Source organism: Diabrotica undecimpunctata, chromosome 1 (assembly GCF_040954645.1).
Source record: "Diabrotica undecimpunctata isolate CICGRU chromosome 1, icDiaUnde3, whole genome shotgun sequence".
Taxonomy (NCBI): domain Eukaryota; kingdom Metazoa; phylum Arthropoda; class Insecta; order Coleoptera; family Chrysomelidae; genus Diabrotica; species Diabrotica undecimpunctata.
The window spans coordinates 72807931-72831282 of NC_092803.1; the positions used below are offsets into that span (position 1 = coordinate 72807931).

The window sequence follows — 23352 nt, forward strand, 5'->3', positions numbered from 1 at the left end:
AGAGTCATTGGATGAAAATACAAATTTTGCGACGTTGATGAACTTGATGATGTAGATGTCAATTATACGGAAAACATGTGTGTTATATGTGAGGGATTTGGTAAAGACAATGAACTACGGTACCGATGCACGGTGTGTTTTGGATGGGCATATGTTGACTGCTCCTATATAGATGGACCTGAAGATTATATTTGTGATGATTGTAGAAATTTATTTCTGAGTTTTTTTAACAAGTTTTAATAAAAAAATGAACCTGAAAAATAATATACAAACTATGCACGGAGTTAATACGCCCAACGATGTGCGGATTTAATTATTTTCGGATAATAACTTATAAATTTAATATTAAAAATAAGTGATGCGAATTTTTTGAATTTGGTGTAGTCAGTGTACATATTATAGTCTCTCTAGCTAGATAATTCCATTGTGAGTTTGAGGGTTTAAAGACTGACAAACTTATGACAATATTTTTAAGGTTGTATATGCAGAGAAGCACGCAACTGTTACATTTAATAAAACACTTTGTAGTTATGTCTATACAGTAATAATAAAATAATACGTTATTACGCCAAATTTGCAATAAGTTTTCCAATCATAAAAACTATATAACTTCTCAAAGTAATGGCAGAGTTCAGAGTAATGATATCTCTTATAAAGCGAGTTCTACCGCAAATATGTCTAGAAATAACCGATAATCATCATCTAACGCTTTGAGTTATTTATTAATACAAACTTCCTAGATTTATCTTTATTTATATTTGTGTATGAAAAAAATTATTAATGCTTTTTATGAAATATATTTTTATCGACACCAATTTCCGTTTTCATGTTCATGTCAAGTGATAAGAATTCAATGTATTTAAACTATAAATATATTTATGTATAAACTATACAGGGTGGTTCTTAAGTAATTGTACAAACAGACACCGTACTGCCGTCCTAACATGAAAAGTCCTATCTGCAAAATTTGGTAAAATGACTTTATTGGCTCACGGCATTCGTAAACATATTATCTATGTATGTACAAAATGAAATTGTCCTATAAGCGTCTTAAGTGCCTTATTATATACCTAAATGGTTTGTCCTAACTGACTAAAAAGCCATGTTTACTAATATAAATTGTCCTATCTCACATATACTAAGAAAAATTGTCCGTTTTGACTTTAAAAATGCAGTTAGGACTATTTAAGCTAGTATTTTATACTGAGCGGCATCATTTAGGACAATTTTTGCCTAGTATGATATAAGCATGTGTGTAACATAACTTCAAATAATTAATTAAAAAGGGGATTTTAAGGAAAGGGGAAACAAAAATTTTTTATTGTCAGACATTGGGAATACTCTCATGCTTTTTGGTATTTTAAGTAAAGATATTGTGAGAAATGGATGAAGGGTAAGTTTAATAATGTTACCTTAGGTATAAGCAATAACTGATCGTAATTATTGTTTGTAGTAGTAGCAAAAGATATAGACGCACATGCGTCAATATTTTCTGGTTGTAGCAATGCAGCATGTAGTAGCCAGAACAGCGATAGGTGTAAACGTATGGTATTTAGCCAAAAGCGAGAATGATCCAGATTATGCACCTGGGACGTCCAATAAATTCGATAATAATATAAATGGAAATGAGTCGGATTCTAGTTTCGAATCTAACTATTATCATTTATGTTACATATATTAGGATGTAAATTGTGTACTAAGTTTTAAAACTTCTTCTTCTTTTTATATAGACATGACTCTGTCTGTTTTTCAATGTACCTCCAGTAAGTTACCGTTTCATTGTTTTCGTGGTCTTCCTACTGATCTCATCGATTTCGTGGTCTTCCAACTGATTGTCTTCTTATTGGGGAACCGTCTCTTGCCGTATTTACTACTCTATTTGTTGTCATTCGGCTTGTATGATCGTTCCATTCTACTCTTCTATTTCTTACACAGTTCTTACTTTGTCTGATGTACCTCACCTTGCATATACATTGTATCTCTGTACTCTGTATCTTATCTTAGCTCTATCACATAGTGTTTTGCCATCAATGTTTCTAAGTGTTTTCATCTCTTCTGTTTCTAACATCCCCTTTGTCCTCTCTGTGTCATGTCTTGTTTCTGCTGCGTATGCCATTATTGGTCTGATGACTGTTTTGTAAATTTTGTCGTTCATTTCTTTTCCGATATTTTTATTTCTTCATATTGTTTCATTCAGGCAGCATGCGGCACTGTTTGCTCTATTCACTTGAACTTCCTTTTCAGTTTCGAGCTTTCCGTAGCTAGATAATGTGATGCCTAGATATTTAAACTCCATCACTTCTCCTATTATCTTACCTTCCAGCTCCAATTTACATCTTAGTAAATTTGCTGTTGTAAGCATGCATTTTGTCTTTTTTGGGTAAATTAACATTTTTCTGGCGATTATATTAAATTGGTGCAGCTTAAGTTGTAAATCATCTTCACTTTGAGAGATCAGTATTGCGTCGTCTACATAGTAGATTATTTTAAGTTGTTTTTCTACCATTTGGTATCCTTTTTTAGTTATTTCATCCATAATCAGGTTAAATAATAAAGGACTCATAGAATATCCCTGCCTTATCCCATTGCCAGTTACAATAGGGTCGGTTAGTTCTTCTACTTTTATTGTGTTTTTTTGGTAGATATTTTTGATCGTTTTGATTATTCCTGGAGGTATTTCTCTTGCGTACAGTAAGTGGATAACGTCTTTTAGTTTAACCCAGTCAAATGCCTTCTTAAGGTTCACGAAACATAGATATGCCGGTTTGTTGTATTCTAATGATTTCTCTTGCATTTGCCTCATTATAAATATAGCGTCGATGCATAATCTTCCCGACCTAAATCCTTGTGGTTCTTCTGGCTGTGTTATAATTTCATTCAGTTTATTTGTTATCACTTTGGTTGTTAATTTTTAGTGTTGTGTTTCATAAATTAATTCCCATTCCCTTGATCTCCATTCTTGAGGAATACTATTTTTTGTTCTATTATTTTATAAAACTTAGTATAATAAAATTAAAAGTGTTCAGTTAATTTGAATTTTAGTTTTATTTAGGACAATTTTAGTAAGTAATACAAAAAAACGTACTTCAGATACACTAAGCTAAATTGTCCTAAGTGGCAATTTAATCAAAAATCGACTAATCTGGAAAGAATAAAACAAAATTCTGACTAGCAATTAAATTCTATTCTCTGACATAATATATAAAATAAAACATAAAGACTTCTTTAAATTACCAAGCGTTATACAATGAAAAGAAACAAAAACTTGATTTTCTCAAAACCTAAATTTTGCAGATAGGACCTTTCATGTTAGGACGGCAGCGTAGATTCTGCACTTTAAAATATTACGATTTAAGTCAACTTGCTTTAATTATATGTTGATATTAAGAAAGATACAGGGTGTTAAAGTGGAAATTTAAAATTTTATTTTTCGCTTAACTTTTACGTTTGTAAATATTTTTGGACAAAAATTTACAGTTGGATGCTTTTGAGTAAGATAAATGATAATTTTATACTTACTTTAATGTAACTAATAGAGGGCGCCACATATGCCACATGTGTGACATAAATTTGCGCTTAACTTTTTTACTCTTTAAGTCACCTCTATTTGTGTTAAAAAATATCAAAGATACATTATTTTTACAAAGAAAAGGTATACTTGTTAGTAACCTGAAAATTCAACCGTTTTCGAGATAAATGCATTTTATAAGTCAGCTGCTCAATAATTCTTAGTTTGATATTTGTGCGGTAAAGCACTGAATACGCGTAGATAAGCATAATTCATAGTTTATTCTTATTAAAACAACTCAAAGATGATAATGTAACATCACAAAATGCTTTGTTATGGGTGCTAAACGTCTTATTGGAGAAAAGATATTTCATCTTTTTCTTTAGGTGCCGTGTCCGTATTCAGACGTTGGCCTCATCATGTTTACAATTTCCCTTTGCTATCGCTTCTTAAGTTTCTATAATGGCGTTGTATTACTTTTCCTCTATTGTAAAATGCTAAAACCCCAAAATATGTGGTTTATGCAAGATGGTACACCACCACATTCTAGAGAGAAGGCAGTTAGAACGTACTTAAATACAACTTTTCCGAACGTTGGATTGGTCGTGGTAGTCATATTCCTTGGCAATGTGGTGAGATATTGATATAATTATTTAATTCATAAAAAATCCGAAAAGAATACTTATTGTTCATTACGTAAATTGTTTACTCATTTTTATTAGGACCAATAGAAACTAGAGCACAGGTATTAAATACCACATATGTGTCCTGTTTTATAATACTTTTGCTACAAATCTAACCTGAGTTATTCTAAGCATTTTTACAAAAACATCATCGTTGTCCTAATAACCGATATTGTTATAAATATAGTAAACACACAGGCAATTTAGTTTAACATAATATTAGTTCGTTAGTAAATCATAATAGTCCATTTGTTCGAGATGTAATTATAGTTACGCGTAAGCTGTAATCATATAAATAAGTAATGTCATCGATAGGTTATTCGTATGTATATAAGTAACCAATGAACGAGATACATCACAGTTTAATACATTATTTAACTTCTGCGACAAATAAGATGTACATAGTTCCATAATATACCATAAGATTTGGATACGTATCCAAAATAATATATTCATCCATTACACATTATAGCCACCATGTAGCCCCGAATTTAATCCGCTTGATTTTGGTGTATGGAGCGCATTAAAACAACGTGTCTATAAGAATCCCATAAATATTCGCAACCAACTATGGGAAGAAATAAATACTGCAGCAGTTTCTTTAGAACAATTATGCTATTTAATAGGTACGAGACGATCTTTTATGGAATATATTTAAATGACAACATAAAACGTAAAATGTTTGATGTAAAATCCTATTATTCTGTTATTTTGTCAAATTCTATTATTAATTATCCTGTTGATATATTTATTTTATTTAATATTTCGTTAACTATTAACTTTAGTTAAAGGTATTATGCAGGTATGCAGCTGATTTTTAAAATGCGATTATCTCGAAAACTGTTGAGTTTTGAAGTTATTAACAAATTTAACTTTTTTTTGGTAAAATAATGTAGGTGTCTTTAATATTTTTTATCCCAAATACAGGTAACTTGGAGAGCAAAAAAGTTAAGTGCAAATTTATACCACATACTGAAATACCACAAGAAACCAGTTTCAAAGTAGGTATTAATATAATTATCTGATTTTTTTGTTTAACATTGACATATATGAAGTATGACAATATCTTATGTTTATTTAATAAACACTGACAACACCAAATGACTTATAATCAACCACTGAATCAATCAATATACGCGTGTTTCTTGGATTACAACAAAATCTTCTATATAAAGTCTATACAATTACTCGAAAGAAAAAACGTAATAAGAGAGATATTTGTACCATCAGCTACGTCATTTATAATCAGAAAATTGTACTAAAAAAATAAAATAAATTTTCAGAAGAAATAGAGATTGTAGAGGTGTCTGAGGCAAGCTTGTGAACGGTTCCCTATCGTGTTTACCATATATTCATAATAAATATTCCAGGTCACATAAGAAAAATCAATGACGGATATAAAAGGAAATAATCGACTGATCAACAATGTAAGATTTATGGAAGGCACCGAACTGATTTTCTGGAATCTCCACCACCAAAATCACCAAAAAAAATAGTTGCAATGGCAAAGGAATACATGAAGAAATAAGGGAAGTTAAAAAATCTAAATAATTGGGAATAACAATTATCGAAAAAAATTCTTTTTACAAACTGCTCTAATTACAAAACAGAGTATTTGGCAAATGAGTATTTTTTGTCTCTTCCCACTAGGAGCGACTGGTTACATTGCTTTATATTTGATTACCATGAGCGGAATTAATTTCTTTGGCTTTGTTTGCATGTAGAGTGACAACATGCACTTAAATGATATCCCAATGTGGATTATTGCATTGGTAACATAGCTTGGGTGCATTTGCTATTGATTCTTATACTGATTGACCGAGATAAAGTCCCAGATCTTTAATGTGGGCATAGGAAAGCTATTGATTTAAATTATTGGACAATTGATTCTTCTTATTGTTTTAACGTAATTTGAGAGAAGTTGGCAAATGTCTTTTCTACGTCGAGGAATATTAAGGTACATATTTTATTTTCTTGTAAGGTTTCCCCGGTTTCGTAATAATCGAGATTTATGCATATATCTATTGAATTTGAAAGTCACATACGCGTGCTGTTACATCTTTATATATTCAATAGTAAATTGTCAAAATGAGTTCAAACTTTCTTTTATGAGCAGCGGTTAAAAAAATATGCGCCATGTAAAAAGTAAAAAATGAGGACTAAAAGTTAGGCTATATCTTCGATTTCACCACTTACAATTTTTTATAACTTTGAAACTATAAACTTTTTATATATAACATTTTAATGTTTTTTTTTATGTAAAATTAGTACCACTTTTTGAGATGGGGGACCTACAGTGGTGTTAAAAAGTCCTGCATCACCTAAGCGCCTTATAGTTTTTGAGGTTTAACACAAGTTTTTTGTATATTTTCGCTAATTCATTTTAAGTTTGTGCTTGTAATTAGCATTATCGGTATACTTACTAAGTTTTTTTAATTACTATTAGCTCAAAATTCTACAGAAAAAATTAAAATAATCTGATTGAAGGGATTTCCCATAAACCGAGAAAATTATGAGGTGATTATTAAGTCGTTAAAGTACTATTAAATTGAATCTTAATAAGAAATTTGCCACATATTTTGACTATATAACACTGTAGTTACCCTAACACATTTATTCGCTCTTTGATTTTTGATAAAAGGTCAAAATGTCATCCCAGACCAAACAAACAAATTATCGGACGAAAAGCGTTTTGAAATTATTTTTCACCATAAAAACGACAAATCTAGTCGCGAAATAGCACCCACAGTAAACTGTAATCAATCTACAGTAATTAGAGTCAATAAGAAGTATGCTGAACAAGGAAAAATCAACGACAGACCGCGTAGTGACCAACCAAAGAAAACTTTTGTTTGGGATGACGCTGCGTTAAGAAGAACAAGTCTGGCAGACAGAAGCCTTAATTCCACCCAATTAACGAAGCTGTGGTCTGAATCTACAGGTGTAAGCGTGTGCACTTCCACTGTGAGAAAAAGACTGCTAGTTTTGGACTTAGAGGATGTAAGGCACGGAAGAAACCACTGCTTTCAGAAAAGCAAAAATTGCACCGTTTGAAATGGGCCAAGGAACATCGAATCTGGACAGCAGAGCAGTGGTAGAGTGTACTGGTTAGTGATGAATCCACTTTCAATATTATTAATCATGCTGGAAATGCCTACGTTAGAAGATTTCCTGGTGAAGAATTTTCTCCAAAATGTGTTCTTCCCACAATTAATAACCTCAATATTATTAATCATGCTGGAAATGCCTACGTTAGAAGATTTCCTAGTGAAGAATTTTCTCCAAAATGTGTTCTTCCACAATTAATAACCTCCGTTATGATATGGGGTTGCCTGTCCGCTCGAGGAGTTGGTCTCCTACACGTTGTCTCTGGGATGATGAATGCTACCAAATACATTGAGGTACTACAGAATAAGATGGTGCGTAGTGGAAAAGACTTGTTTGATGAAGAAAAATTTATTTTTCAGGATGACAATGCTCCTTGCCATAGAGCAAAATTGGTTAAAGCTTGGATGGAGAGTAATGAAATTGATAGGATGGACTGGCCAGCGCAATCCCCGGACCTCAATCCCAGCGAGAATTTGTGGCAAAGGATATCAAACATTATTTCCAAAAGCAAACCCACAAATAAAAATGGAATCCCACGCTTGGCGTCACTGTATTTCCATGGAGGAACTGCAAAAATTAATAAATTCCATGCCCAAAAGATGTGAACTAGTTATTAAAAACAAGGGCTGGCCAATTAAATATTGAAATTAGTTTCAATTACTTCAATGTGATGTACAATATCGTCTTGATATAAATAGCCTAATTTTTGTAATATTGAATAAAAAAATTTCCAAACTACATTTTTTTTTATTAATTAAAATTTTTGCTGCGTTTCCATTTTATAATACTGTGTTTAAGTGCTTGTTTGATCTAGATAGTGAATTGTTAAAAAATATTTAAGGTAAATGCCTTAAACTTCTATTTTCATGTATTTGGTAAGGTGGTGCAGGACTTTTTAACACCACTGTACATTATGAAGTGATTACTGGATTCGAAGCAGTAAAACAAACAATATTTCACTGTTTATTGAATACCTTTAATAGTTATAATGTTGATGGCCAACGGTCATTACAATGGTCTATGATTACAATACCATAATAATAAAACAAAAACAAGTGAACTCTACTGACTTATTCTATAGTTACAATCTGACATGACATATGTCACTTTTAAAATCAAGGCGGGAATTGTGGTATTTTAACACATTATTCATATTCAGCGAAACCTCTTACATAAGACAGAATAATTTTCAACTATCCACCCTTCCATGCATACAGAAAGGTACCCAGCTGCAGGAATACATCTATCAGAAAATTCATTTTTGTTTATTGTGGAACTGTTACGACTCCAAGAAATTGGTATTTGGGATGGACTATGTCGAAGAATAATGGTAAATGTTTTAAGAAATAATTGTAAAATATTAAAAACGAAGTTAGTCTGTGGAACAAGTGACTTACTTCCGGTATTAAAACTATTAAAATATCTCTAGATCTCTTTATAAAAAAGCAATTTATAAAAACATGGACTTCGTCACCAACAGAAATCATAACTCCAAGAAACCATAAAAACATTCATAGACATTTCTTAATTAATTCCGTATTTTACGTGTGGATCAAGGCAAGCCCGCTATTACTCATTTCAACTTAATAGAATTTTGTTTCGAATCGTGTGTCGTGTGCTCGTGTGCCTAGTGGCACCGAGCTGGTACTATTATTAATTTATTGCTATCTCCTAAACATTCCATTCGGGTAACTCACATTCCGTTGATTGTTATCAAAACAAACAAGGTAAGTACTGAGATTCTGTACGAAAGTATAATATAAGTACTTCGTATAGAATCTACAGAGTGGTTATGCGATTTTTTTTCTTTATGTTACGTGTTTGTTCAGTAGCATTCTGGAAACAATATTTTTTACAGGTGTTTTCGGGAGGTATATTTACACTCTCGTTAAAGAATTAAGATCTTTTATTAACGTTAAAATATTTGTTTAAGAGCGGCTCAAATGAACAATGTTTCTGAATTAATAGTGAATTTCATTACCACTACCGAGTAAATTGTTATTAACTATTGTTACTAAAACCATTTAAACAATATCTATATTTTTAATGAAAGCGTTTCATGCATCATTAAAAAAAAAAACAAAATTGATAAATGATTGGATTCGTAGTCTTCTTCTAATAGTGCTATGCTTATTCTTACGAACACGTCGAATTTATTCTTCTTTGAATGAATATGATAATAGAATAAACGATTAAAAAGGTATGTGTGTTCGTGTGTTCCCACAAACCATGTGAATAAGTTTATCAATTTCTTACATGATTCCACATTACTTTCTAAGGACTATAAAGTATAAATGGATTCTTAAGGACTGTGAGGTGCGTTTTAGTCTCTACTCTACAGTTTGTTTAGGCCCTAGTACTCCATTACTTTTATCTTTTTTTAGAATTTTCTTCCATTTTTCTCTATTTTCTGCTCCTTGTTTTCACTTTTCTACTACTGCTCTTCGGGAGTTATCGCCTCCACTTTAATTATTTATTTAAGAGAAATCATAAGATTTCCTACTTGGCGAAACTGAATTCAAATCTTTACCATTGTGCTTTCTACAAGTTGCAAAGCAGACAGATTTATGAATTAGTCGGCAAAGGAATCTAAAATATGCATTCCACATGCCGTTCATCATGGTCAAAATTCGTAGTGAATTCAGTTTCTGGTAGTCCAAACAGAGTAAAGAAATAAAAGATAATGACGGTATTAGATTTTTATTTCAATGCAGGGCAGCGGCAAGCCGCTTATACGTATTTCAACCTCTTTAGTCTCATATGATGCTGCTCTGAATGGAAACAAAATCTATCCCGTCGTAGGACAATAATTAGCGAAATAATTCTTTACAGACGTTATATTTATTTTGCGTTATTCTGGGTTCCCATTAGACCTTCAATTTCTTCGTCTTCTACAAATTCTATTTCTATCCTTGATTCTCTTTTATATTTCTAGGTTATTTGCTTCTTGTTGATTTAATACCCATAATTTAAAATAGTAGGTACATCATCGGTTGACATATTAATGTTGCATGGATTTGTAATTTCGGCGTAATGACAATTTTTAATTTTGTCGTGTTTATCCTTATTCTTTTGACTGCTTCTCAATTTTTTTAAATACACTCTTTAGTTATTCTGCTGATCCTATTAATAATGTCATATCCCCTGCGTATGTTATACAGGCGAGCTAACACTATCTATATCTATATATCGGAAACTACCTACACGATATTTATGAAAATTGGTTTTTGGAGTTATGACGGTCTTAAAGAAAATATTTTGAGAATTTTTGTTATTTTAAATGGAACATCCTGGATATTATTGAATTTTTAGATTTTGCATACGATTTTAGATAGCATTTGTATAAGGTACCATAGGTCAAAACTTGGCCTATCCTATCTCTCCTATTAAACCACAATTATCTCCAAAAGTTTTTAATTTTAAGTATAGGGAATCCTAATACTATTTGAAAGACAACTGATTTCTTTTTTCGCTAAAAGTATAAAACACAGAGTGTTTTTTCATTTAAAATTATTGACTTAGAATGGTTTGAACTTTAAAGAAATTGCCTATCACTTGTGAACACCCTGTATTTAGAAATTCGATTTCGATGTAAATGTCTGAAAGAACGTTACCTATTCTTTGTGTACAAAAGTTTTCAAGAACTTATGTTTGTAAATAGATGAGCTATTAACTTTGAAAAGTTTGTCTCTATCAGTCAAAATTTTTGAAAAAAGATTAATAACTCAAAAAATATGAAGTTTTGACCCGTGGTACTTTATACAAATTTTATCTGGAATCTTACGCAGAATCTAAAAATGTAATAATATACAGGGTATTTTATTTAAAATAACAAAGTTGCTGTTCACTTCCGGTATAACCGGAAGTGGCATGCCTCACAAATATTTTATTTAAATTTGTTATTACTTTTAATCCCCATAGAACAATTTTATTAAATATCGTGGAAGTAGTTTTCAACACTTCCTGCTCCAACACTCTCTCCAGGAAACACCCAGTATATTGGTGTTAACGGCTAAATTACTGTTTGACGGCTATTTTATTGTGGTGTTTTCCAGTGTCATATAGGCCAATCTTAAGTTCTCTCATTGTCTCATTTAGTTTGTTTCTTTTATTTTATCATACGCTTGTTGAATATCTATAATTAGAATATTTAGATCCAAATTCTGTCCATTAGTGGAGTTTTGTATTTGTTTTGGCAAATAACTTCAGCCTAATTCTTTGTGTTTGTCCAAGAGTAAGATGCGCCTATAATAATGATTGTACAGTGTTCTAATAACTTTTTTTTATATTGGACATACAACGGTCGATTTCCATCTGTCTGGCGTTTCTTCCTCTCGCCACACATTCTGAATCAAATTTGGAACCGCCTAGTAATGATGGCCCCCTTCATTTAGTAACTCGCTCGGAATACCGCTCTCGTCTGGGCTTTTGGTATTTTTTTAGATGTTGTTTTCTTTAGTTTAATTCTTGCTTAACATGCCCTTGTTTATTTTTACTCAATACGACTATACGAATTTCTTATTACTGTACTTTTTTATTTTTTAAAAAACTTAATATCTCTTTATATTTATAGTGGTCTTTCAAAGCATTTAATTTTTTATCTAACTGCTTTTTTTCGTACCATCGTACCATGCGTGTTGTTTTTAAGGAAGCCCTCTTTTCCTTGTACAAATTTTCGTTTTATAGTGTCCTATTTCACGAAAGTTTTAACCTGGCTTTATTTCTTATCCGGCATACTTTCTTACATTTTTTACTGTACCAGTTCTCTCCTTGGAGTTTTTCAACTTTCCCTCTTGTGCCGCATCTCATAGAGTATTTTCTCGTCTACATCATCTACGTTTTATTCCTTTTCCAACTTGTCTTTATTGTTCTTCGTTTCTGTCTTGTTTTATGATTCGTTTTCTTTCTGTTTTGTGGTCAATTTCTGTTTTAATTCCATTACTTAAAAAATTATCGCTTTTTATATCCGCTTTCCTGTAGCTTCTGACGGGATTTATAGCTTCCTTAGCCAAATTTCTATCATAGGTTTATCGTTTTCTCATCCGTTGACTCCCACGTAGGAAGTAGTTAGGAAAGTTAGGAAAGTACCTACATCTCAACTGATTTAAGAAATATCGAATGTGAGAGTGAGAACCGTTTACTCTCAACATTAATATTAGACAGCAAAATAATTATTGAATTTTTAAAATTGGGACTACAAATAAATACATAATGGGAATAGTCTTTAGAAAATACTCGAAATTGTAAAAAACATGTTAGATGTATACACACATTATAATAAATAGTATAAAATACGATACATTATAGATCATAAATTATCATAATTTGCTAGTTGTAATAATAACACTACACCTGTTTTCACTTGTGGTTCTCAAGTCACTTATGAAGATAAATATTGGTAAAATAATAAAGACGCAAATAGCAATAGAAGGACAAATTTTGCAAATAAAATTTTACGAGCTTAAAAAAGAAATAGTAGAAAGAAAAAAAGGCTAGTATAGAATAAAGACAGACAGCTCAATGTTGTTTTTCGTCATTTGTATTCAGGGCTATTTCTTATAGGAATTATTAGGAAACATTTTCAAAGTAAGATAGTAAAAGCATGTGGGATAGATCCGATTAAACTTCCTAGACCTCGAGAAAAAAAGGAGGGTTTTTGTAAATACTGCAATAAGCATGGGACAGAGAAAATACCAAAACAGTAAGAAGAATATATTATTAGGGATCTATAAAAAAGGAGACCAGAAAGTTACAGAAAACTAAAGAGCTAGTTGCCTTTCAACGTCAAGGTAAAGGAACAATAAAGAAAAAATTGAAGAAAGTGACATAAAATAAATTAGAAACGAACATTATAGAGCTGGTAATAAATAAATGAAGGTTTAGTATTTAAATTACAAGCTGTACAAAAGTACTGTACAGTACTTTACAAACTGTAACAGGGGTCCAGGGGTGTTGCAGCTATATTAAACAGAAACAAACAGTTGCAAGCTGAGTCCATTTTAATGGACGGAATAATCAAAAACACGTGGAAAACAATTAGCCTAGCAAAGAAAATAGTAAGGTATAACTTACACTAATCAAAATAGACAAGTAAAACTATGAGCATAAACAAACAAACGGACACCTATATGATGATAGTCCAATGGAAATTATTGAACATTGAACAGGCAGTTGAGAAGTTTACAATTTATGCTTTATGTAGATATAGCTCAAAGAATAAAAAAAAAACAAACAATTTAAATGATGCAACAAATATAACCGTTCTAGGTAAAAGGGACATAGACTTGACGACTAATATGAAAATTTACAATGCGATAGCTGCCTATAGTGACATCTGCTAGCGAATCATATATTGATGCTACAGAAAAAAAATCAAGAAAGTAAACTAAGAGGGACAAAGATAAAATTTCTTAAGAAATATTATATGGAAAACAATGTGAGACATACAGTAAAATAAAGATAAAAGAATATCTGAAGAAGAAACTATAATAACCAAAATAGCAATCAAACAACTTAGTTGGAACACATCGTAAGATTGGATAAAAGCAATCACTGAAGAACGTAGTAGAAGCTAAAAGACTAGCCCAAAAGAAAAAAAAACTTAGACCAAGCAACGGCTAAAAAATAGAATAAAAAAATTGAGAGTAAAATTAAATTAAAGTTTAGAAGAACATTTCGAAGAATCATAAAGTATGGGAAAAGTGGATTATAAGCTAAAGTAGATAAATTAGCCCTTGTTATGAGTACAAAGACATATAAAGAAGAATATAATTTATGTAATGTTTATATAAATGTGCTAAGTTGAACAGAATCAAACCCTCTTCATAATATGCAATGGTGAGAACTAATATTAAAATTCTAGACAAAATAACCAAAATAGTCAAAACAAAATTTAAATGTAATATTGAAGAAAGGTGATATGGAAAATAAACGGGAATTGAATAATAAATTAAGACGTTAGAATAAGGAATTAAGTAAATAAAATGGAAAAATGGAATCAATAGACGTGTTAAGATATTGCCATAATTTAATGAAAAATAAAAATATTGGATTTAGCAATATCTACGATGATATCAACACGTAAATAAGTGGCTAAGAACGAAACACAAGTCCAAACTGACGCCTCAAACAGTATATCAATCAGAGAAGAAAAAGACAAATACCAAATCCAAACATACAATTATTTAAAACAAGCTTTTGATGCAATCCATTCTGTACAAAATAAAATTATCCTTCTAATAGCCATTACTCACCATAATCCCTCGAATACAGCAAACCAAAATTAACTATAATCATCAACCACCACACAACACGCGTTAGTTATTCTTACGAAATCCAAATTGGCCGATTATCTATTCATCCACTGACCGGCTGGTTAATTTATTTAATAATCCACGATTCTGGTACCGAAAGCGGTACCTCTTAATGCACCCTAGCACCGGTAATGTCTACACGATCGAGACGGCGACGATCGCGCGATGAGCGATTGGGATTCACGTGTGTGACTACACTCGTTGCATGCTGAGAATGAATTGAATAAAAGCTCTTGTCTTGCTTGATACCGGTGCAATCGTCGTTATCAACAACCTTCAAGAGGGGTTTCTAGCGGTTGTAGAAAGGAACCGGAGAAGACATTGATTGTAGATTTTAGAGGGATGTTCGCCTTTTGGTTTACAAATAATATTAGTTTATGACGACGAATCACAAATCTGTAATATTTAAGATTTATAGATACATAACTTAATATATCTTATTATGATATTGAAATACATATATGCTAGATTTAAGTAAATATAGTTACTGATTTTATAAAATTCAATAAAATTGACAAAACAAACAATAAAAATAAATTAATCAGTTTTTTATCCAATAAATATCTCAATAATCATAATTACAGACGCCAAATTGTAAATAAGATGTAAAAATTTAATCTCAGGGTTCTTTTGTGAGTTTTGAAATGCCTTTGGCTTTTAAATACATACAACAGAAATAGAAAAAAATATAAGAAATGCCAACAATACAATTAAAATATATTGATAAAATACCTTGAAAATATGTACCCCGGATACTCTCTTGTCACCTCGCTAGCTCAACTCACTCCTTAGATCTGTATACGTATATCAAATATAAAAGTCGGTATACGTAAAAAAATGTATTTTATCGACTTCAAATGAAGCAGTTTTCTCAATTTTTTTTAATCCGACCTAACTCGAATAGAGCTATCAAAAAAATGCATTACCAAATGCTAGAGATGCTTTAGTTTTGTTAAGAATAAATTTATTTATACTTTAGCCGTCAGAGACGGCTTCCTCTGAACCTCTAAAAATCATACGAACAAGCTGAATTTTTCTGAGAATGTTAATTTTGGGACCCCAAAAAATATGCAAAAAAGTTTACTATTCCTACTCCCCGGCTTCCTCCTAAAACTACCCCCGTCGAATCTGTGCGTCGCAGTAAAAAATATTTTAAATAAAAAATGTAGCTCAGACAATTCTAAACAAAAAGTTTTATTAGCACTTTTTGTGTAAAATAAACCGTTTCAAAAATATCGCTTGAAGCGACGCATCTACGTTCGGATGATCAGAGTGTCCTATCGACAAAAATCAAACAACCTTTTAAAGGCAAAGAGTGCAGCTTTCTTAGACAATTTTTGCATTTTGTCGCAATTAAAGTCTGTTTTTATAAAAGTGTTGAATAAATAAACGTTGCGCAATTTTTCCCATTTTTTATGATCCCCATGAAATCATTAAAATTTATCACTTTTCCGTTAAAGGGTCACTATGGAATTTCGATTGTTAAGACTCAATCTTCAAAACTTATGGCATGAACTTTTGGTTTTGATTTCTGGCAACAAATGTGAGGCATTTGAAATAGGCCTAGAATACGCTGAATTTAAACTTTCATACTTACACGAAAATACTTACACGCAGCGGCGGCTCGTGGTCTAAAAAAGTAGTGAAGATGAGGAAAGCTTGCAAGAGCCAAAAGGAGTTTTGGTACCTACTTCGCGCCCAAATCTCATAAAAAATTCGTTAAAAAAAATGTTTAGAGTTTATGGCCCTAATAACTTGAAAACAGTTTTCTTGTTCAGTTCTGCTTGCCTCCGGTATTTTAGTTCTGAACCTCGACTCGGGTTGGTGAGTTTCGATTCAGCCGCCCACTCTAAGTCAGATGCTGATTGCAGCCGACCACTCTGGATCAGACGCAGATGTTTAAAATACTGGTTGGTCGACAATGTAAAAGAACATCCCTTTTATCTTCATTTTTCCATGGAGTCTCTAATATATTACACACCAAGTCATTAATTTAGCCACCATTTAATATAGTCTTCTGCAGGTCATCATGCAGGGTAGAGTCGATGGCAAAAAGGGAATAGGTAGAAAGAGGAAATCATGGCTGCGAAATATTTGAGACTGGACAAACATGACTGTAGACGATTTATTCCACGTTGCAAAAGACCGAGAAATTTTTAGAAATGTGGTCGCCAATCTCCGTTAATGGAGACGGCATAGGAAGAAGAAGAAGAAGTCATTAATTGGATTCGTGTCTCTCTAAAATTATTTTTGTCCAAACGAAATCCACGAGAACACTTTATATCAGAAATCCGAAACAAACCACAGAGAAATGTATTAATAAAGTGCACTAAACAAATAAAATTAATATTGTGACTAAACTAAACTAATAAATACTATACTATACACTATACTATATAAAAATATCTATATAATGGACTAAATTTCAAAATATTGTCACTTAGAGAAATTTCCGAAAAATAGGAATACCAAATACACATCCAACAGTGGGTGAAGACGAATAATATATTTTTAAGCGGAGCTGCACGTACCAGTTTTCTCAGCTACCACCATGGTACAATGAATACACAAGGTATGATACATAATGTTTCAAAATCGGTTCGCTTTCGCGCATGACGTAGTCAAGATCGCTTATTCCCGCAACATTTGAATGTAGTTGTATAGGAAAGACTTTTAATTTTAAGTTTTTTTATATAATTTGGCTAATTTAATTATATTAATTATAAAGAGATGATAAAATTATGTTATTATAATATTTATCCTTTATAAAACATAGATATCCTTTATAAGTCAAGTTTTAATTATCCTTTATTACACGTAGGTACAGGTTAATTAACTTATACTCCAGAGTTCGATATTTCAGATGTTTAAAAAGATACAGAAAAGTGGTAATGGAGGTACACAAAATTTGTACGTATATATACCTACTGAACTAAACACAAAATCAAAATAAATAATGACAAAGTCAACTTTATTTATATCGAATGAGCTAGCTGGCCATCGAATATGAGTGTAGTGAGGGCACACAATATTGCACAACATTTAAAATGACATTTTTGTAATATTTGCACATAAAATTATCTTGGTATTGTTTATAATAATGATAACATTGTATATTTTAATAATGATAACATGATTTAACAAAGAAAAATACGTTATTTTGGAAGATGCTAAATTGATTTCCTCCGAAACAGTTCTTATTGCAAATTGCATAGCAGGCTGAGGCTAGTTTCTTACTTAACAAATCGATATGAAAAAACCATTAAGGTTTCATGACTAATAATTAATAAAAATAAAGATTTAGACTTACGTCGTTGACCTAGAAGTAGTAAGAAGCTGCTCAACATACTTTTTGGACTCTCTGTGTTCGCCTCCTTGTACGCGTTTCTTTTGTTTGGTTAAAAGGGTAGCCGATGTTGATTTAGGCAAATAAAGACTAGGTACTGCCTCATGTTTGAGTTTTAGACCCTTTTTAGAAACGTAATTTAAAAGTTCCTGTTGTAGATTTCTTTGGTAATCTTCAGTTTTAAAATGTGTATACCAAATTCTTGCAGTATTACAATTAAAATTATCCTATCTACAAGATATAATCCACAGTTTTCTGGTCACGCTATCTTTAGGAAATGTATGAAACCTAAAGATTTTATCTTCATTGTCACTATTGCAACAAGCAATTGCACAGCGTACTTTGAAAAAGGTACAAAACCAGATATACAATGGCAAATAAAAACTTTCAGTTTTACAAAAAAATACTATACAGTATAAATAAATAGTAACTAAACACCATTTGTATAAAGACACATATATAAGCATATATCTAAATTATTTTTCTATTATAAAATAGATGACTCAGTCAGTATTGAGATACTTTAAAATATATTTATTATCTCATAACTTGCAATTTGCAATAGTCACCATTGATAACCGATATTATTGTTGAACTTTTGTTTTTATACAAGCTTTCTGTCTTGCCGGTGTAAAGTCGTCTGAAGTCGATATTTATTGTGTTTTGCGTTTGAACTAATTTGTGTCTTATTTTCATATTATTATATTGTTTGATAAGTAAATTTTGCATATAGTAATCGGTAGGTTATAGTAATGTGTATATTTTTTATTTTACTAAATTTCATTATAACTCATCTAAAATACCATATTGAATTGTAAAACAGATTTTTCTCTATTGTACTCTATTTTGTTTTTATTTCAGTAAAACTGCTTGGAAGTGAGTGACAGTGAATCAGAATAAGCAAATCTACTACTATTTACCTATTCACAGTATTTCCTCTGCAGAAAATTTTTAAATTTCAAGGGATTTGCATACAAAAAGAGTACTTATATTATTAGTATATGTATGAAAACAAAAATAAATATTTTGCCTGAATCTCTAGGAGAAGTAAAGGTTTTACGCTACTGAAAATATATTTTTTATTCAATTATAACCAAAACAAAACATTTAAAAAAAAATTAGATCACTTTTTAACCATAATTTCAAAATTAATGTGTACGTTAAGCTGTAATAATGGATTCGAGGTGGTTCAGGCGATCTTAACTACGTCACACTCCTGGGCCAGCTGTCAAATGTCATGCGCAATATCATACCTTGTGTATTCATTGTACCATGGCTACCACTAAGGATAGGCTGACGTCACGTTGCCATGGCAACCGAGAACGCTGATGCAGATGGATTTTGCATTTCAAAAATTATATTCACCTCTTACTGAATCCTATTATACACGGCTAGTGACACAGGTCAGGACTTGACCATCAAGTACGTACCGCTAATAAAGCTATTTGTCTTTTTTAATTTTTAAATTAATTAAAAGAGAATAAATAATTGATTTCAGAATTTAGATATAATAATGTTTTAATTTTTTATTTATTTGTCTCAATTTAATTATATTTTTTTGGTGAACCTCATCTTCACCTACTTCACCTGGCCGGCCGCCGCTGCTTACACGAAGACGGCATTAGCTGAAATTTGTAGCTGAAGTAGTGTAGTTTAGAAAAACGTGCTTATGTTTTTCAAAAAAGCAGTTTTAAATATTGGAAATCGTTTGTAATGTGGATGTTTAAATTCAGCGTTTTTTAGGCATATTTCAAATGCGTCACATTAGTGAAGCAACACATTTTTTGCCAAAAATCAAAACCGAAATTTTATGCCATAGGTTTTGAAGATTGGGCTTTAAAAATGAAAATTTTATAGTGATCGGTTAATAAAAAAGTGATGCATTTTGATGATCTCATGAAAATCGTAAAAAAATCGCGCAACGTTTATTTAACACATTTATAGACTGAAATTGTGACAAAATGCAAAAATTGCATAAGAAAGCTGCACTGTTCATATTTAAAACGATTTTTGATTTTTGTCGATATGGCAATAATCAAAAGATATGGCATTTTTACCGTCGAATTGATACAAATTTTATTCTTTTACAAATTATTTATTACAAATTGATTTTTGAGAGAAATATTTATTTTACACTTCTTCTTTACGTGCCATCTCCGCGACGAAGGTTGGCAATCATCACTGTTATTCTAACTTTTGACACTACAGTCCGAAAGAGTTCAGTTGAGCTGCATCCAAACCATTCTCTGAGGTTTCTCAGCCAGGACATTCTTCTTCTACCTATGCTGCGCTTTCCTTGAATCTTTTCCTGCATTATTAGTTTTAGGAATTCATATCTGTCACCACATGTTATCTGACCCAGATATTGTAGTTTTCTTATTTTGATCGAATCCAGTATCTCCCTGCTGTTCTCTATTCCTCTTAGTACTTCTTAATTGGTTATTCTGCCTGTCCAGGAGATTCTCAGCATTCTTCAATATGTCCACATTTCAAATGCTTCTAATTTATTGAGACATTGTTTATTTAAAGTCCATGTCTCCACACCACATAAAAGAACAGAAAATACATAACATTTTAGTACTCGCTTTCTAAGATTTAGGCTGATTTCTCTACAACATAATATTTGTTTCATATTATTGAATGCACTTCTAGCCTTTTCGATTATAACTCTAATTTCTTTGGTATAATCGTTTATTTCATTAATGTTTGCCCCTAAATAGTTATAATTCTGAACTCGTTCTATCGTCTTATTATTTACGTGTAGATTGATGTATTTAATATTTTTCTTTTATATAACCATGAATTTTGTTTTCTTTATGTTTAGTGACAGACCAAATTCTTCACTCGCTGCAACAACCTTATCTAAAATTCTTTGTAGATCTGTACTATTTTCTGCTATTAGTATTGTATCTTCAGCATATCTAATTTCACGTATGGGTAGGCCATTTATTTTTATGCCTGCTACTTGATCTTCTAATGCCTTTTTGAATATTTCCTCTCAGTATGCATTAAAAAGTGATGGCGACAAGACACAGCCCTGTCTAACACCTCTTTTGATTTTTATTTTATTAGTTTTTAAATTATTTATTCTTATGACAGCTTCTTGTTTATAATACAGATTATTTATTATTCTTATATCCCGTGTGTCGATGTTCTTTGTTACCAGTAGTTTTATTAACGGATTATGTTTCACTGTATCGAATGCCTTGTTATAATCTAGGAAGCTGATATAGATGTCCTGGTTTACATTTAAACATCTCTGTATTAGCACATTTACTGCATATAATGCTTCTCTACAAATTCCTTGAGCATTTCTAAATCCGAACTGAGTTTGTCCAATATTAGTTATTTTATTAGTTATTTTGTCCAATTATTACAGTTATTTTACAAAAAAGGGTTAATAAAAATTTTTGTTCAAAATTGTCTCAGTTACATTTTTTATTTGAAATATTTCTCTACGACGCACAGATTCTTGGTAAATAGATTATTTGCGTTTATCCCTAGGAGGTGATTGGTTTTAGGGAGAAGCAGGGGACCAGGAATAGTAAACTTTTTTGCATATTTTTTAGGGTCCCAAAATTAACATTCTCAGAACAATTTAACTTGTTCATATGATTTTTAGACTAAAGTATAAATAAATAAATTTATTTATAACTAAACTAAAGCATCTCTGGCACTTGATAATGCATTTTTTAGATGGCTCTATTTGAGCTCGGATTAAAAAAAATACAAAAAAAAGACAATTTCGTCATTGGAAGTTGAGAAAATATTTGTTTTACGTATACCGATTTTGGTATTAGAAATTAAATTTGCTTCAACCTATTTTTTTTGGTATTTTTCACGCGCAATACCGATAGTTTTTATTATTAGAATGTAAGTTATAAGTATCTTGAATATACGAAAATTTTTATCGAGAACGAGCTCCGAAAGAAAAAGGTAATGGTTTAAAGATTATCAGCCTATTGTTTATAACTTCGTCGCAAATGCCGGTCAACTTTGATATCTCGGGACCACTGCTTGTAATTTAACTTTTTTTTTCTTTTGTAGGAAACGCCTTGCCGAGTCTTTTCTAATGCCGTTTCCTGAATTTAATTTAAGCTAATAGTAACCGAGATATTCTATTTGTGTATAAGCCAAAAATTGTTTGTAATTTTAAAACATTCTTAAGGCCGTCCAATTAAAATTAAATTAATTGCAAAATTATTAGGCAAATTTAAATGGAATATGGTGAGCTGTTTTGTTATGTTATAAAGATTTTCTAGACGAATTATAAAAGTCGTACCTAAGTGCAATTTAAGTGGTTGAAAAACATTGAATAAGAATAGGCTTGTTTAGCGCTCGTTTTGTATTTATTGCCATTTTGCAGTAAGGTTAATAAATTGCAATATTTTTAACCAGACGTATCTTATAGAAAATTCAATTATTGTTATTTTATTTCAGTACCACTTTGCTCCAAAATGAACTGTTTATAAGTAATAAGCAAGGAAAGTAGAAAAAATCGATTCTTTTAGTAATTTATACATATTAAATTTTTTTTAATAATGCTCCCGACCTATTTGAGAGGGAGGATGAGTCAATTATTATTTCTAAAGTTTTCACCAAACTATTTCTGCAAAAATCCGAATGCCACCTCTCATATCCAAATTTAGTCATTTTTTCACAGATCCGTCCTGGTCTATTACTTCAAACCTCGATGAAAAACTAAGATTTTCAAAAAAAATTAAAAAGTTCGGTTTTTTCAATATCTACCGTTGGATTTTTTAACATCGAATAATTTGTAGGGCCCAATATTTAATTTTAATTTTGTTTAATTTTTCTATTGCAAACAAATTTCAATTTCAAAAAGTAAGATATTTCATATTTTAGAAAACTATCAAAAAGTTAATATTAAATCCGATAAAAAAATTAAGGAAAGAGAAGATATGAAGACCTAAGGAGACTTGGAACGATGTAAAACAACTTGACAAAAAATAAGTTACATGGAGAGACACGCAGCACAAAGGTAGATAGGAAGATATGGTAGGGATTCGTGCACAGTTGAAATGAAAGTGCATTTCATACCTAGACCCTACGAGCAAAAGGGAATTATTTTATTTATCCACTAGGAAACTAAGTTCCTGTAACTTTCTGTAACAAATCTTTAGTAAAAGGTATAAATAAAATACTCAAACGGGCTATATCACAAATACAGAACGTTTTCGGAATGTAAATTCCATCATCAGTGTAACAAAATGTACATGCTATGAGCCACTAAAATCTATGGGTGAAAACCCTTTAAATGTTATAAATTTATAGATATGTTACATTACATGTTATTAAAAATTAGGATGTTTAAGTTACCGTTGGAATTGGTAACATGGCAACGTATGGCTGTACATCGGTTACTTGGTTCTG

At 31.2% G+C, this 23352-nt stretch overlaps 2 protein-coding genes across 3 annotated transcripts in view; both read right to left on the reverse strand.

Annotated features, from left to right (window-relative positions):
• Window positions 1-7793, reverse strand: part of Sec31 (COPII coat complex component secretory 31) — a 357018-nt gene extending 349225 nt beyond the window's left edge. Inside the window, exon 1 of the mRNA XM_072544308.1 lies at window positions 7784-7793. The gene's annotated coding sequence lies outside the window, so the exon portion shown is untranslated. The remainder of the gene's footprint in view (window positions 1-7783) is intronic.
• The window catches only part of insc (spindle orientation adaptor protein inscuteable), a 148055-nt gene that overhangs the window by 40881 nt on the left and 83822 nt on the right, over window positions 1-23352 (reverse strand). Inside the window, exon 1 of one of the 2 annotated variants that reach the window (XM_072544316.1) lies at window positions 14553-14842. The exons of the other annotated variant lie outside the window; for it this stretch is intronic. Within the exon in view, the coding sequence (XP_072400417.1) occupies window positions 14553-14555 (3 nt within the window). The 5' untranslated portion in view covers window positions 14556-14842. Of the gene's footprint in view, window positions 1-14552; window positions 14843-23352 lie in introns of those variants that run through there. 2 annotated transcript variants of the gene reach the window in all.